The sequence below is a fragment of the Leptinotarsa decemlineata genome, unplaced genomic scaffold (assembly GCF_025532065.1).
Source record: "Leptinotarsa decemlineata unplaced genomic scaffold, Ldec_3_MD MMD2_tig00000008_RagTag_RagTag, whole genome shotgun sequence".
Taxonomy (NCBI): domain Eukaryota; kingdom Metazoa; phylum Arthropoda; class Insecta; order Coleoptera; family Chrysomelidae; genus Leptinotarsa; species Leptinotarsa decemlineata.
Genome location: NW_027412537.1, coordinates 12,993,050 through 13,007,506, shown reverse-complemented (window position 1 = coordinate 13,007,506; position 14,457 = coordinate 12,993,050). Strand labels below are relative to the sequence as shown.

Genomic DNA, 14,457 nt, shown 5'->3' with positions numbered 1-14,457 from the left:
AAGGAGCACGCAAGTTATAATTGATTTAATTGAATATTTGTGATATACTGAGATATCTGAATAATTGTTGCCCTTATGTTTATTGATACCTGTTGATATAGTGTTTGTTTATCGTTTATTGATTAAGAGTTTGTTATTGATACCTGATTGACATAGATATTTGTGAAACGGAAATTGAGGTATATTCTTCCTTTCACGATTGCTGATTGACACCGATGCGCCTACGCCTGAGCTCACGCGACGCAAACGAGTTTGTCTTACCATCCGACACTAGTATTTACGATTTCACCTACTCAATTTTCGTGGTAGTTTTACTCGACGTATTGTAGTTTTTTTGAGCGTCGTTACTACCGTAATTTATGGCTGATTGAATTCGTGGTATATACACCGCGCTCTTGTATGGACATTTGAACATCGCGTAGTAGTGTGAATATTGCATTGTTGTCTTAGAAGCGTTGTTGGTTAATCCATGTAAGTTAGGATTACTGAATAAATCATATTGGGGACCTTTATCTTTTATTTCCAATATTAATTGGTAAGTTATTGATATTGTAAGTTACTTAGGGTATCTGGAGGATTAAATTTACCTGGCGCCCATTAAGATCTATTTGAAATTTGCTAAGTTGTTCAAACCACTCCCGTCTCTACTGTTTAGCTTAGCCGCGGATACCCATCTGTCTTATTTGTTACCGACAGATGATTTAGTCTCCTCTTGTGGTTTGTGAGGTGACAAACGTTAGTATTCAACAGAGAGTTTTATATTATATTATTATTATATATATATATATATATATATATATATATATATATATATATATATATATATATATATATATATATATATATTCCTAGATTTTTTTGTTCAGAAATGAAGAAATAGAGAGCCAAAATCTTTATTTTCCGAATGTTCTTTATTTTTTAATTGGTTCATGAAGATTTTTTAATGGCAATTGAAAGTTTATTGTATAATCTGAGAACACTATTGGGAATCATTGCTAGCTTGTATTAAGAAATTATGATTTCATGTTACCTAGAAGCAGATTTCACATCGGATTAGTACTGATAGCTGTGAATTCAAAAAAAATATATAATTTCTCATATGAAATAATGTTCAAATTTTTAACAATATTCCCAGCAAAAACAGGGAAATCCACAATCGCATAACTTTTCGATATACGCAATCAGATATATACACATAGCCGGTTTAGCAACTGAAAACACATTAAACGAATATTCGAATTTATGGTCCACAAGCAATGGAAGAGAAGTGATTTATGCTCACAACTGTAAAATATTGCCGAATCTATAAATCGGGTCGCGATTCCAACAAATTAGATTGTTGTGGGGTTGAGCAAAATTACGACATTTTCCTAAACCCTGCGTCGTATCTACAAACAAGACTCATATCGAATGAGTGTGAAGTATGACGTCTTTAATAATGGTAATATTTATAAAACGATAATTCTATCAGACAATAGTCACAAATTTTTAATGATGAAACCGATGTAATTATAGAAAAATTGTTTTCACAGCGATAAAACGCTTCTACCAAAACAGTGATGAAACTGACAGCCATAAAATTAGCATGTAAGAGTCATTAATCTTAAATCATGATTATTCATTGTCATAATCTCAATCACTGTCACTGTGTTTGCGCTCACCAGCTTCCTGAAAAAACATTCGTTGCAAGTGGCCGTCGATGGATATCTGCCGGAAGAAAGTGTTACATGCTCTGTTATACCAGTAAAATTTCATAATATATGTTTAAATATGGACTGGAACCCTGTGTTATACTCTGATGATCCTTTTCTTTCTTATCATAATAGTCTTATTGATTGTTTTGAATTATCATTTCCTGAGCAGAAAATGAAAAATAAAAACAAAATCAAAAAGGCTTGGCTAACTATAGGAATTCGTATTTCTGCCAAGAATCTGAGAAGCCTACATTACATTAAAAAATTCACCGCTAGTACACACTTTAATCAGTACTACAATAAATTCAGAAGCATCTATAGAAAAGTTGTAGAAGCAGCAAAAAGTTGCTACTACCATGATAGAATCTGCAACAGTAAGGATACCATCAAAGAAACATGGCGATTAGTGAATGAGTTTTGGGGCAAAACTCCCACTCTGGCAAAGAATGTCACCTCGGATGGCAACACTCTGAATGAATTCTATTGCTCCGTAGCAGAGAGACTGTCAAATAATATAGATAATGCACCAGATCCATTATTATTTATGAATGACATTAATATTGATGAAACATTTATTTTATATGAAACCAATCTAATAGAGCTGATAGATACAATAAAGCAGTTCAAAAATAAAACTTCTTGTGACATCGATAACATATCGATAAGAATTTTTGAGAATATGCCAATCTTTACTCTAGAGTTACTAGTCAAAATTATTAATGACTACTTTGCCAAGTGAACCTACCCACACCATCAACGGTGGTGTTCCCCAGGGATCCAAATTGTCTCCAACTCTCTTTTTATTGTATATTCTTTTTATTGTATATCAACGACTTATTGACGGAAGCACTAAACTCTTACGAAGGTTCGAAAAAGATGGACACTTCAATCTAGCAGACCACTATTATAATCTTCATGCAGTCACTGTTCACACTGTGGTTGTGGAGTTGAATCTGAATCTGGTCATTATTACGCCTTGGTCGAAGAGAAACGGACTGGTTCAGATTTGATGATAGTCGTGTCACTAAGTGTTCTGGCGATGTATGGAATTTATTGGGGCCTCTGGAGTAACCCTATATTTTGTTTTATGAGAGAGAGGTCATTGGCAGATCAAGATCTTCAGATGATGTGGCGCTGCAGGTTTTTCTGGGTTTTCCTGCCACTGAAAGAGCAAATGCGCCACTGAAGTCAATGAAGTCGCTCCGGAGCGCCAATAAATTTTTGTTGTTGTTTTATAATTTCATGATTTGTATTTTGGAAGTGTTATTATTATATAAACTTTAGTAGAAATATTATACAAATTGTCCAGTTTATACTATTGATATGTATGTAATTTTGTACACCGCTGATAGCCGAAGGTTGATGCGGTTTTACTGCTGAATGAAAAAAAAAATTGAACAGCTGAAGAGAAGTGAATATAACAGTTAGGCTAACTGCATACTCGTTATCGCAATGGAAGTGATAGCAGCTATCGAAAAACTCAAATGAAACGCAATTTCCAAACAACCGTCGATAATTAAAAACAACTACAAATTTCATTTATCGCTAATTGATTAAATCGAAAAACTAAATGTCTGTCACAAAACATGAACAAATGTGCAATAATCTACGATCTTTCAACATTTGCGCAAAATTACAACACAAATGCGGTGCCATGAACATCCGCCCGGCTTCCAAGCCCACTTCAGTCGAATCGAATCAACTTTCAATAAAAACCACTTGTTATACGGTTCGCGAAAGAATTAAAAGAGCACCGATCCCCAGTAACGTTTTAATTGCAATATCGCAATTAAATATACGAGTTCAATTAGATATAAATGGCGTGGAGGGTAATCGAAACGAACTAATGAATTGCAAATTCCAATTATCTGTTGTGTCGCTGGGAGAACAGATCGTATTGATGATCACAGGAAAAATTGAAAATGTCAACATGTCTCTATTTGTATAGTAACAAAATCAGTTGATTTTGTAGCAAAATGAAATTCCACAGTAATATTCAAGTGAATAATGTTTCCTGCTCAACAGTTGTGGACGGATTCAAGTAGCACTTTATTGTTATAGTTTTGAAACCGCAACACGTGTTTCGACATACAATGGTTTCATCAGTCGGGCTCACACTGCAAAAATTATGCATAATCACTGCTTTATATAACAATTTGAATCATATAACTAAACTAATAAAAAATTCAAGCATTATAAAAGATATTCAGCCAACTCATTGAATATACATGAATACTCATTACAATTTTTCACATTAGAGAACAGGGTCAACATAGAGAAAGAATTCAATTATATTGATCAATATTAATAATAATAAGCGGGTCACCATAGCATCTGGTCAAGCCAGAGTTCAAACGGGGTGTCCGTTTCTGCATCTCACTATGGCTATTATCCGTTGTGCTCAGAAATACTCGAGGGTATAACTGGCACCACCAGAAACTGGAGGCACAAGGTCACCCATTTGTTTCACATGGATGATCTTAAACTTTATGCCTCTCGAGAGAAGGATCTCCATCAATCCATGAGGGTGGTGGAAGAGTATACGCATGCTATCGCTATGAAATTCGGGATAAACAAATGTGTAATGGTCCGTATCAAAAGAGGACGATGCTGGGACTACGGAGAGGATGTGCAGCTCGTAGATGGAAGCATCCTACACCATTTGGATGCCGGAGAGACGTATACTTACCTCGGAATGAAACAACGCCACTCACAACAGGTAAGTATCAGCTCAAACTTCGACAGATCTGGTCATCGGAACTGTCGGGAAAGAAAAAAGTTGCTACAACAAATATGCTTGCCGTTCCAATCTTACTCTACTCGTTTGGAGTAGTGAAGTGGACTCGGGAGGAGCTGTATCAACTCGACGTAAAGACCCAAAAAATGATGCATCTCTGTAGGAGTTTGCATCCCAAATAGTCCATTCCACGATTGTACTTCCCCCGACAACAGAGAGGCGGTGGACTTTAGAGTTTGGAGTGTCTACATGGCAGAATGGTATTGAATGTAGCCTTTAGAGTCGTCGGGAGTTCGGATTCCCTTCTCTGCATAGTCCGCAACCATGAGTGAGCAGGAATTGAAGCATTTTTCTTTAGGGCACATGCCCGAGCATCTGATGAACTCGTTTTCTCGATACTGAACGATACTCTATTCGTTTACCATTTATTCTGATATCTAAGTCAAAAGTTAAAAATGTTTGATACAGAAAATTATTACCAATAAACATATATTTACTTTCAGTTTATCGATTTCGAATTTATGAAAAAGTTGATCTATTTCATAATTCAATGTGTTCATAAGATCAACGGAATCACCACTATTGAAATATATCAAGGTATTATTAACGAAAAGATAAATTTTACATTCTGTCAAAACAGAACCCAAATCATTTACATATAACAGGAATAAAAGGGGAAGTGAAACACTTCCTTGTGACACACCATAGTTGTTAAAGTGACACTTTTTCTCTATGTTTGCCATTTCGGTTCTTTGATATCGATTGCCCATGTAACTCGTTAACCAATGTATTATTGAACCCGAAAAACTATATTTCTTTAATTTCAATATTAATATATCCCGATCGATTGTTTCGAATGTCCTTTTCATATCAATGAAAACTGCATATGTTCCAACTCCTGGTTTATCCAAAGCATTCTTCATGTTTGATATAACAACTGCTGATTCACACGAATGCCATTTACGAAATCCTGATTGGTACGAACAGATAATATTATTCACATCAAAATATTCAATCATTTGCTGATTGATTTAGCCGTTACTTGATGAAGATCTATAGTAGTTTATGAAATTCCATCATTTGATTCAGTACTGCTATTTGTATGATTTTGTCAAAAAACGGTATTTTTTTGCTCAATTTTTTATTTTATTGTAATTTCTTTTCAGGAAGAAAAGAAATTACAATAAAATAAAAATGGAAGTCCGAACTAATGAAATTCAACAATTATTATGCAAAATAGCAGCAATACCCATCACAATGTTATATATGAAGCCGTGAGCGAGATGATCGAAATATTGCGAATCATTCCAATGCAGATGAAGAAATCGCATGAGAGGAGTACATGTTCAGTGTTGCTAAAAGTACTGTTATTGCAGTAGAACTCCTGTTAAAATTTATTCAGGTTTTTCTCTACAAACTATTACATGACTCTTAATAGTGGAAAGAACCATATACAGTATGTTTCTATAAAATCCATTTCTTAATATTCACATCAGTTTTCTGTGGTATAAATCTATAATTTTTCTACAAAAAATCTACTACTAAGTTCGGGTGTGACCTGACAATACTGGTAGTTTTAGTATGACCCGACTTGGTGCTCCACAAATACAATGTGAAAAGTTAATATCTCAGTTAATAATTCGACATAATACTTTTTTTTAATTGTTTTTCGGGTCATAATTTTGACTTATATGACTACTAAGGACTAACGAGGTCTTACCTTTCTACGTGTTCAAGCACTTTCCTGTGCGTCAGTCTCTTCACGTTTGATCTGACCGCTCTCAATTAACATTCAATACCAGGTTCGGCAATATATAGCGCTTGTTCATCGAAATTGAACTAAGTTCGTTCTGGAAGAACCACCGCCCGATCTTGCTCCTCCCCGTTTTCTTCGGATATCGAAGGTATGTGTTTACTAGCCAGGCCAAATTACATTACGGGAACTCGCAAATATTTCCGAGCATGATCGAGTTAAATTTGGTGGAGCGCTCAAGGAAAACATCGATGCCGTAGATGGGGATTCACAGAGGAAATTTATACATCACCGAAGCAGTTCTCGAAGCAACAAACAAGCAAGTGGTTGATAGTGGCGCCGTTCCTCTTGATTGGATTGATTAAGCTTGCTTATGTAAAATTGAGGACAGGTAGCCAGATTTTATTAATGTTTATTGCCTCTTTCTTCCTATTGAAGTTATCCCTGTGTTTCTGAATTTATATTGCCTCTTTATATATTCGTGTATAGTAATTTTGAGTTTTATCGCGTATTTATATATCTTCGAATAAGACAATGTGAGTACTTTCTTTGAGAGCATTTTTTTTTGTATTCAAAGAGGCGAGTACATATACTTCTTTTCGTGGTTCCAATGTAGACCAACCCGCAGCTGAAAGGAATATGGTATATCTCGGGTGTTGCTAAAGGTTCTTTAGGGTCCTTAGCTGACCTTAGACTATCTCTGATAGTTTTCGTTTTTTCAATTATTGAATAGAACTGGTCGATACTTGATTAAAATCCATATTAAAAAAAACTAATTGATACAGTGTATTGCATGATTTATAGTGGAAATCATACAATAAACTGTATTAATTAGTTTTTCTTTTTTTTTTTAGTTTTCGTTGGCCTTACTATCACTTTCACGTCATGTTTTCTATCTTGGGTTGTAGGGCCAACTCAAATTCTACTTTGCTGTATCCATTTCCTTTGAAGGTCAATTATGAAACTTCAAAAACGTATAATGAAGAGATTCATCATCAAAAAGCGGCTCCGTATGTTAATTAGGTTTTTACAGAAAAAAATGTTGATTATTGAATGGAAAATTGTTGGTGATGGTGAAATAAAATGTTAATGTAATGTAATGAATAAACTCTTGTGTTTTTCTATAGTTTGTATTGTGCGAATGAAGGCTGAAACGTTTCAGAACTTTGGGGGGTTGTAATTTTTGGGAGACAATGGACAGCACCGATTCCGTTTCGCGGATTCTCAAGAATATGTCAAAATACGGAAGTACACCCAGAAGTCCGTTCAAGATCAAAGGGTGCAGCCTATTCAAAATTTCACCAAACTTTTTCGTTTTGCAAAACGCTTCTTTGTATAGTTTCTTTGATGATTCAAGGCGCCAATATTCACAAAATCAATACAAGAACCCAAGAACCCGGCCCAACAAACAAAAACACAAAAAGTTGAGAAAAAAAATTGTATTTGGCGAAAAGGGTGCACAAGGTAGCAATTCGAACTTTACTTCGGTAATTTAGGTCACTGCTATAATGGATTTGTGAGCTAGTACATTGTCTTGATGAAACAACACTTTTTTCTTAGCCAACTGCGGGACGAAATTATCCCACGTGCATCCCATGACCTTGCCTGCAGATGACACGGTCTTCTCCTTCTTTAGAGCAGTTTCTCCTTTTTGAGTCTACTGTTTTGATTATTCTCTTGAATGCTTCAGATCTGGGAACACTATCCGTAATAGCCTCACGAAAACCAGGCCACCAAACGCGGACTGCGATTCCAAGAATTGCATTTACAGGATACCCTGCGAGTGCGGAGAATCATACATCGGTGAAACTAAGAGGCCGTTGAAAGTTCGCATTGCTGAGCAAAAGAAACACACACAGCGAGGAGAAATCACCAAATCCGGAACAGCAGAGCATATTTGGACTTATCAACATAATATCAAGTGGGCTCAAGCTGAAATCACCCACAAAGAGGAACACGGGTTTAGGAGAAAATTCAAAGAAGCCGCATATATGTTGTCCAACAACGCATTTAGCCAAGCTAGCGTAACATATGGAAACCTCTAATCAAGCGAAAAACGACCAACTCCCGCCAAACGGTCATCTCCTGCTAAAACCAATGAAGCGGAAGAGGCAAGAGGGGATAGGTGAAAGCACTCGAATGACATATAAATAGTCAGATCTTGGAGGAATGAGTTCAGTTATCACCCGAAGACGATTGTGTTTACTAACAATCGAAACGTCGTGACGTAACTTGGTTTGGAATCTTTTAATTTCCAATTTTTATTTTCCATTTTTTGTTAGTATTTGAATTATTTTTTATTTTATTTTTTTGGTTGTAGCGTGTATGTTATTTTTTGTAATTTCAGTTTTTGGTTCAATAAAATTGTTTATTTCTGACCGGGATATTATAAGCTTATATCGTCATAGTTACGCTATCAATAAAGAGGGTCATAACTTCCTTGGGACATTATAGATTTTATAATTCCCTCTACCTTTCACAAGTAAAAATAAATAGAAATTAAAACTGAACCATATTTTATTTATTCACGTCATTACAAATAATAAATGTACAATTTTGAAATGTTCCCTGAAAATTAATTCCGCCACTGGAAACAATTTCTTCTTTTGTATGGCTGGAGCTTCTGTTCACTACAGTCGAGGTACCTGCCTCTTCTGATGACAAAGTAGACAACATACGCGCCGTTTTATTTCTCAATTCGATGCTATCCTCCAAATACCCCTCCGCCACCGTGGAACTTTTCCAACCTCCGTGTCTTTTTAAGTTAGTCATAGTTGCTCCTGCATTGGCTAGAGCAGTAGCAGAAGTGCGACGAAGGCATAGGAAGATGAGTTTGGCAATCCTAAATACATTGCGATTTTGCTGGGGATTTTCCCAAACATGTTTTTTCCAATTGGCTGAGATGTACATTTATTTTGTCGGAAGCTCAAAAAAAATCGTTCAATACCTTTAGGACGCAAAGACATATAAAGTCTTAATAAAGGCAAAGCGGAGAACTCTCTTTCATCCACAACTGTAAATTTCTTCGATACACCAGTTTTACTTTCCGGTACGTTCACTACCATAACGGAATCCCGGTCCTCTATGTCCGATATCTTCATATTCAAAAGTTCCTGACTTCTGCATCCTCCAAAATAACCCATAATCAAAACAACCTATAACAAAAAAAAAGGAAATAAATACACACAAAAAGGAAAATAAGTAAAAAATTACCTTATGCAATAAATGAATATCATTAGGAGCGTCCTTTAGGAATCTGATAACATCTTTAGGAGATAAAACAGCAGACTTTTTCGGCTTATAACTCTTACTCTTCCGTTTCAAAAAAGCCTGTAGTTCATTGAACTTGGTGATATCTCGTTTCTCATGTATAGTCACCATCGATTTTAGCATTGACCATTTAGTCCATAAAGAATTCGGACTATACGTTTCTGACTGAAACGAATAAACACAATTACTACCAAATCTACCGAAAAACATAGAAAATTCCTTACCAGTTCCTGAAAATATGCCAGAAATACAGTTTCAGTGACATCTTTTGGCATAACATTTTTCCGTGTCAGCCAGTCCAGATATATCTTGTATTCTTTTTGGTATACGGCTTCACTTTTCGATGGAATTAATGATTCTCTTGCTTGTTCAGCTTTTTTCAAAATATCCTCCATTATATTTGGGGTAGAAAAGTTTTCACCGCAAACACAGCTTGATAACAAAGTTCTGTTTATAAACAAGTAACATAGCAACAACCTAGCAATAAGAAAACTCTACTATAATCAACGGTACCTGATTCAAATATACCGGGAAGGTAATGAATTGGTACATATTTCCGTTTCAAAAATGAACAAAATTTCATTGAAATCGGTCAGAAATAAAATTATCTATGTACCACGGGAATTAATGAGCCTTAATAACCTCAGGCAATTGCTGTCCCTTGGGCCAGAGGCCCTCGGGACGCAAACTTTGCCATCGGTAATTAAGGCCCTCCTAATTCCCTTGATACATAAATAACTATATTTTCGGTTAATCTATTTAATTGTTTTTTATTGTTTCCAAATCAATGTATATTATATTAGACAATGGAAGTCCGAACTGATGAGATACACCACGAACCATTGTCAACCAACCACCTTCAAACAAACGTTTATAGATTGTGTATTTTCCAATAGAGTGAGGCCATCCTAGTGAATGCTATTGCACGCAAGAAACTTTAAATTCCGAAATATAAACGATTCTAGTAGCTGCCTTTTGGCATCAAAAACGTGCTCTGTTTCAAAATGTGTTTGTTATTTTGATCACAGCTGATTCCCGATAGGCAGGAACTGCACGCCGCTGAAGTTGCAGTTTATGAACGTCATGTTGATTGACGTGTCTACAAATTGCAATGCCGCTAGCCACAACGTGAACGAAATATCCAATTCAACTCATTCGCACGTTCACTGAATATTAAGCTACGTTAGTACATTTCAGAATTCTTGTTACAGTCAGCAAGTATCAAGAGATGGTGTTTATTGCCCGAGACTCGAGAGATGGCATATCAGCCAGCTATAACACGTTCTGTTTTTTCTATCAACTCGTTTTATCCTGTTCTTTATTTCACGTTGTTTTAAATTCGATTACGGTTCTTCAAAAACTCAAAGTACGTAAGTGGCGACAAAGAAAAGATGTTTTGTTTATTTTGAAGTATGGTGCAAGAATCGAATAGTGTCACATTATGAGAAAAAAAATGTTTTGGCTTTGTTCTCTATACTTTCTACTACTATATATTTTTATACAAAAATATGGGTCATGACTGATGGTAAGATGGCGACTTGAATGTTCTCAGAACATCAGTGCCTCCCTTCCCGGTGCACCCCCACCTGGCTGAGGTGAGACGGATGAAAAAGATTGTTCATCTTTCAACGGAGGACATAGAAGCCTCATTCGACAGAGTGTCAGGGCCTTCTATATCGGGAGGGGTCGTCTACAGCATAATCTATAGCTTCCCTAACTAACGGGTTATCATGAGTTTCTGCGCGGTCAAAAACTCGCTGATTCCTCGACTGAACGGACTGCCGAATGGAAGGTAGCTGCAAATCTCAGCGGATGGCCTCATTCCACACGAACCAAGGAACATTTACAGTCATCCTTATTGATTTATTTTGCAATCTCTCCAGAATGGAGATATTAGACGGAGCCGCTTGTCCCCAGACGCCTGAAGCATACATGATGACAGGCTTGAACATCGTGTTGTAGATGGTAATTTTATTCTTGAGATTCATTTTGGATCTTCTGTTGATCAGAGGGTATAGACTGGCTATCCGGCCCTCGATCTTTGTTTCAACTGATATAATATGTGGGTTCCAAGTGAGTCTGCGGTCTATTAGCCCCTTAACGCATGATTTTTTTGTTTTTAATAAAAAAAATACAGTAGCCTAATCAAAGGCCCAGAAAATCATAAAAAATTCTAAAAAAAATTGTTTTTCAAATATTTCCTCCCAAAAACACCCCAATTTTTTTGTGCCAAAATTGGCACAGTATGTAATAAAGACTACATTTGCAAAAACTATTTATTAAGTAAAAAATGTAGTTTTTAAACTAAACTCATGAAATCTAACTGAAATCATTCTGTGTGAAACTTATAAAAGCAATTTCTACCTTTGTTTAAACAAAGGTGCACATTACATTTGGAGCACTTAATGAAACTCTTTCCACCACAGGGGTATTTACATATTTGCCTTTCTTGATACCACAGAGGTAAATGATGGTATCCATCGGCTCCAAAATAAATAAAATATTCAATGAAACTGGTGCAGTAATCGTGCACAAAGACGAAAAAGGAATGACAGGAATGATTAAATCATTTTAGATTACTTCGGAAATAATCCTAATACCAGTATAAGGAATGCCACTTTAGATTTGAATATTCTACGGGAAACTATTCGGAGATGTCTCAAGGCGAAGAATATTAAACCTTTCAAGCCAACATTTTTACACACACTTCAAGAAGGCGACGAAGCAAGACGCCGGGAATATTGTTTATGGACCCAAGGGGAATATTTAAACAATAGAAATTTCCTAAAAAATATTTTATGTACCGACGAAACCACTTTCACTACAAATGGAGTAGTGTCATCACAGAATTGTCGCTATTGGGCAGCGGATAATCCTAACTGGGTAATAAACTGTAAGAGCCAGTATTCCCAAAAAATCAACGTCTGGTGTGGGATATTGAACGAACGAATTATTGGTCCTTTCTTTTTTGGGGAAAACATTAATGCGCAGAGGTTTCTAGAATTTTTACACACAGAGTTTTGGAATGCTATTCACGAGCTGCCAATCAATGAACGATCAAATTTAATTGTCCAGTTAGATGGGTGTTCAGTTCATTATGCCAGAGCTATGAGGCAATGGCTTAACGAACATTTTCCAAAACGATGGATAGGCCGTGGTAGTCCGTTTATTGAGTGGCCACCCAGATCTCCAGACCTTACAGTTTTGAACTTATTTTTCTGGGGACTTCTCACACAAAAGGTTTACAAAAACCGCTCAAGAGATAGAAATGAACTTTGTGCAAGAAATCGACAGGTATGTGCAGATATTAGCCCTCAAGAACTAAAGAACGTAAACAGAAACATTCGTAAGCGCTACGACACATGTATCGAAATACGTGGTGGACTAGTAGAGGCTACTAGAATATGAGTTAGAAACACTGAATTGAAACATTTCAATAATTAGTTATTAGTTACGATTATTAAAATTTTTTGCTTCTTTGTTAGTTGAATTGTGTGAATGTAATTCCGTTATATTCATTAAAAATATTTACGCTATTTATTTTTTTTTTCATCTGGCGGCACTTTATTGTTGAAATCATAAAAAAATGATATATTGTGACTGTTAGCTGTGTGAGTTTTCGAATGTTTGAGTCGTCATAACTTTGTTATTAATGAATATTTTTTCATGAAATTTCGGTCACACCTATTTAGAGGCACTCTGAATCCAGTGGCGTAGTGGCGCTAATGAAAAATCCCGATTTTCGACTAAGAAAAAATATCGTAGTATGCCCTGAAACTTTAATAAACATTTTGGGTCACACACACTGTACCTATATATATATATATATATATATATATATATATATATATATATATATATATATATATATATATATATATATATATATATATATATAAAGCGAAAAAACGTTCAATACCCTAAACCGTTGAAGCAGATAGAGGAAAGAGGGGGATAGATAAAAGCATTCAAATTACCTATAAATAGTCATCTCTCGAAGAAATAACCCAGTCATCACCTGAGGTCGATTGCGGATACTAATAATCGAAACGTCGTGAAGTTACTTGGTTTAAAATATTTTTAACTTTTCATTTCATTTTATTTTCAATTGTTCAATTTCTAATTTTTTGTTTATTTTTATGTTGTCATTTCGTTTCACTATTTATTGCTCAATATATTTGCTCTTTTTAGCTATTCCGAACTAGTTATATTCACCAGATAAAAAATACTCTTTTATGAACACCGAATTTTACAAAAAAACTTTTTCCTGTTCAGTTTATACTTCAACTTGTTATGGATTTAAACCGTATGTCATTCACAATATTGCTACATAATATAGCATACGAAGCAGGCAAAATTCAAGTCATCCATTAAATTACGACTCAATGTCAGGCAAAAAATTGAGTGCGTTGTTTTAACATCCATTGACATATTAGGATTGTGTCAAATTTGATTTAAAGTGAGACTTGATTGGAAAAAATTCGGAATTCGAAAAATGTATAGAAAACAAGTGCTTTCATCCCACAATATGACAACCCCCACCGGCTTCATTGAGTAAAAATACAGAGCTGAACATGTAACCCTTGCTAATTTATTCATCACAAAAACCTGAATCATCAATTCGTTTTTGAAATTGGCCAACGAAAATGCCACGGCCCGCTTTCCCGAATATGCAAAATAAACAATCGAAATAAAAAAACATATGCAAGGACCGCCGCTAATACCACGGCAGCGTACCTCCCCTCCGATCTAATATCGGAAATTTGAAATTAATGTCTGTGTAATCTCTCCTCCCGAACTGGTAACTAATAAAGAAGCGCAGGGGTCGGGGCATAATTTATAATTTCTATGGTGTTTCGTAGCGGGCCACGGCGATAACTGTATTTTATAGCCGTTAATTCCGAATAAGTGCCTTGTATATTTCGTGTTTTTAATCATCCGGTGTTTTATGACTCGGAGTGGTGATATTTCAATTCGCGAACGCGGACCCTACATGTCTGCCA

The 14,457-nt window shown here is 35.6% G+C and overlaps 2 protein-coding genes and 1 long non-coding RNA gene across 3 annotated transcripts in view; 1 reads left to right on the top strand and 2 right to left on the bottom strand.

The window, feature by feature from the left end:
- Nucleotides 1–14,457, bottom strand: part of LOC111514813 (E3 ubiquitin-protein ligase mind bomb 1) — a 456,223-nt gene that overhangs the window by 33,849 nt on the left and 407,917 nt on the right. The gene's annotated exons all lie outside the window — the stretch shown is intronic.
- The window catches only part of LOC141480754 (uncharacterized), a 58,609-nt gene that overhangs the window by 4,804 nt on the left and 39,348 nt on the right, over nt 1–14,457 (top strand). The gene's annotated exons all lie outside the window — the stretch shown is intronic.
- LOC141480723 (uncharacterized) lies at nt 8,684–9,884 on the bottom strand. Its single transcript, XM_074171097.1, has 3 exons — nt 9,679–9,884; nt 9,398–9,619; nt 8,684–9,339 (listed from the first exon to the last, which is right to left on the bottom strand). The coding sequence occupies exons 1-3, from the start codon at nt 9,847–9,849 to the stop codon at nt 8,974–8,976; spliced, it is 759 nt and encodes a 252-aa protein (XP_074027198.1). The 5' UTR covers nt 9,850–9,884; the 3' UTR covers nt 8,684–8,973.